Here is a 2090-nt window from a genome sequence, read left to right on the forward strand (position 1 = left end):
GCCGAGGTGCCCTCCCTGCCTCTCCTGCCCTAGAGGACAGGAGGGGAGGGTCCCGTCCCGCTCCCAAGCTGGCTCTCTCTGCGCAGGGTTGGTCCTGCCCTAAAGGGCAGGAGGGGAGGGCCCTGTCCCACTCCCAAGCTGGCTCTCTCTGCACAGGGTTGGAGAATGAAGGCTGGTTCGACCCCTGGTCTTTGCTCCAGGGGCTCAGGCGCAAGATCCGGTCCATGGGAGTGCTCTTCTGCCAAGGAGAGGTGATGCGTGAGTCAGGGCCTGCAGTGCTGGAGTAGTGCCGCGCACCGAGGGAGGAGTGGGGCTGGGCCCTCGGGTCCTGCTGGGGCCTCCGTCCTGCCACAGGTGGCCTTGGCTGCCCGCGCTCTGACCCACCCTGTGTGCTCTGTGTCTGGGCACACCTCCTTCCTTCCAGCATTCTTCCCTGATGGACCCAGGACCCCATTTCTTCCTCTCAGGCCCTCAGGGCTCCTCCTCTCTCGCCTGTAGGCTTTGTCTCTTCGTCCAGCTGCATGCAGACTGCGGGTGGGGCGGAGATGGTCTTGAGGAGGATCCACGAAGTCCACGTAAGTCCCTGGTCCCAGCGTGGTAGCGGCAGGACGGAAGCCACCGCCCTTTCTTCGGTCCCCTCTAGCCACCCTCCATTGTGGGTAGACTGAGGGCCAGGAAGAAGCGTGCTTTCCGGTCCAGTGCGGTCTAAGCCCTCAGCACCGTGCCTGCAGGTGAAGATGGCTCACAGCCTGGAGTACCAGCCTGTGGAGTGTGCCCTGGTGGTCAACGCGGCAGGAGCCTGGTCTGGGCAGGTCGCAGAGCTGGCCGGGATCGGGCAGGGCCCACCCGGCACCCTGCAGGGCACGAAGCTCCCAGTGGAGCCTAGGAAAAGGTGACTCCCCAGGCAGCTCGGGCACGGGAGGGACAGAGTGACTCTTCTGTGTGGGGGCAGGGGTGCCGGGGGCTGCCAGACTGGCTGTGCCATGACCCTGCTGTGTGGCAGGTATGCGTACCTGTGGCATTGCCCCCAGGGACCTGGCCTGGAAACCCCGTTCGTCATCGACACTAGTGGGGCCTATTTCCGCCCAGAAGGACTAGGCAACAACTACCTCGGCGGCCGCAGCCCCTCTGAGGTGGGCGGGGCAGGGGTGCCCAGCTGGCAGGAGGGGTCCATTGGCTCCTTGGAGGCCCAGCACTGGTGGTGGGTCTGCACCTCTCTGGGCTTGAACTGGCATCACTTCCACCCCCCTCTTGCCGCCCGGGTCTGCAGCAGCAACCTTGTCCTACCCCTTGTGCAGGAGGAGGAGCCGGACCCCGGGAACCTGGAGGTGGACCAGGATTTCTTCCAGGACCAGGTGTGGCCCCATCTGGCCCAGCGGGTGCCAGCATTTGAGGCTCTGAAGGTAACTAGCGGGGGTTGTCGGTGCCCAGGAGCATCTGCCCCGCCGCCCCCTGCCCACACCTGCCGGGGTCTTGGGGCCTTTACTCTCAGAACCCCCAGCGGCAGGAGAGGTACCTGGCACTGCCCGCCCACAGGGATAGGTACGGGTCTTGTGCACCCGCAGGTCCGGCGTGCCTGGGCTGGCTATTACGACTACAACACCTTCGATCAGAATGGCGTGGTGGGCCCCCACCCCCTGGTCGTCAACATGTACTTTGCCGCGGGCTTCAGTGGACACGGGCTCCTGCAGGCCCCTGCAGTGGGGCGTGCCGTGGCCGAGATGGTGCTGGAGGGCCACTTCCAGACCATCGACCTGAGCCGCTTCCTCTTCAGCCGCTTTTACCTGGGGGAGCGGGTGGAGGAGCACAACATCGTGTGAGCCACGGCCCCCGGCTCCCAGCCCCCGGGGCTGCTGCATCCCCTGCCCGCCCCGCAGCACGCCCGGGCAGCCCAGACCTAACACTCTTGCTCTCTGGGCTATTCTGCCCATGTGGCTGAGCAGTGCTGGGCCAGGCCCGAGCTACTGATTGGGTGGGTCCTCGGGCTGGTCTGCTGCCCAGGCTGCTTCCACCACAGGCCTGTCAGCTGGAGCTCTGAGCTCCGGGCCTGGGCCAGTCCCTTACTGGTGCCAACCCAGAAAGACTGCCTC

At 65.7% G+C, this 2090-nt stretch overlaps 1 protein-coding gene across 1 annotated transcript in view; it reads left to right on the forward strand.

Annotated features, from left to right (window-relative positions):
- The window catches only part of FOXRED1 (FAD dependent oxidoreductase domain containing 1), a gene marked incomplete at its 5' end in the record, with an annotated part of 4937 nt that extends 2853 nt beyond the window's left edge, over positions 1 to 2084 (forward strand). Inside the window, 6 exon segments of the mRNA XM_014588820.1 lie at positions 157 to 258; positions 499 to 575; positions 732 to 892; positions 1004 to 1133; positions 1299 to 1403; positions 1566 to 2084. Of these exon segments, the coding sequence (XP_014444306.1) occupies positions 157 to 258; positions 499 to 575; positions 732 to 892; positions 1004 to 1133; positions 1299 to 1403; positions 1566 to 1820 (830 nt within the window).
- Positions 2085 to 2090: the final 6 nt, after the last annotated feature.

Source organism: Tupaia chinensis, unplaced genomic scaffold, assembly GCF_000334495.1.
Source record: "Tupaia chinensis unplaced genomic scaffold, TupChi_1.0 Scaffold000037_4, whole genome shotgun sequence".
Lineage (NCBI taxonomy): Eukaryota > Metazoa > Chordata > Mammalia > Scandentia > Tupaiidae > Tupaia > Tupaia belangeri.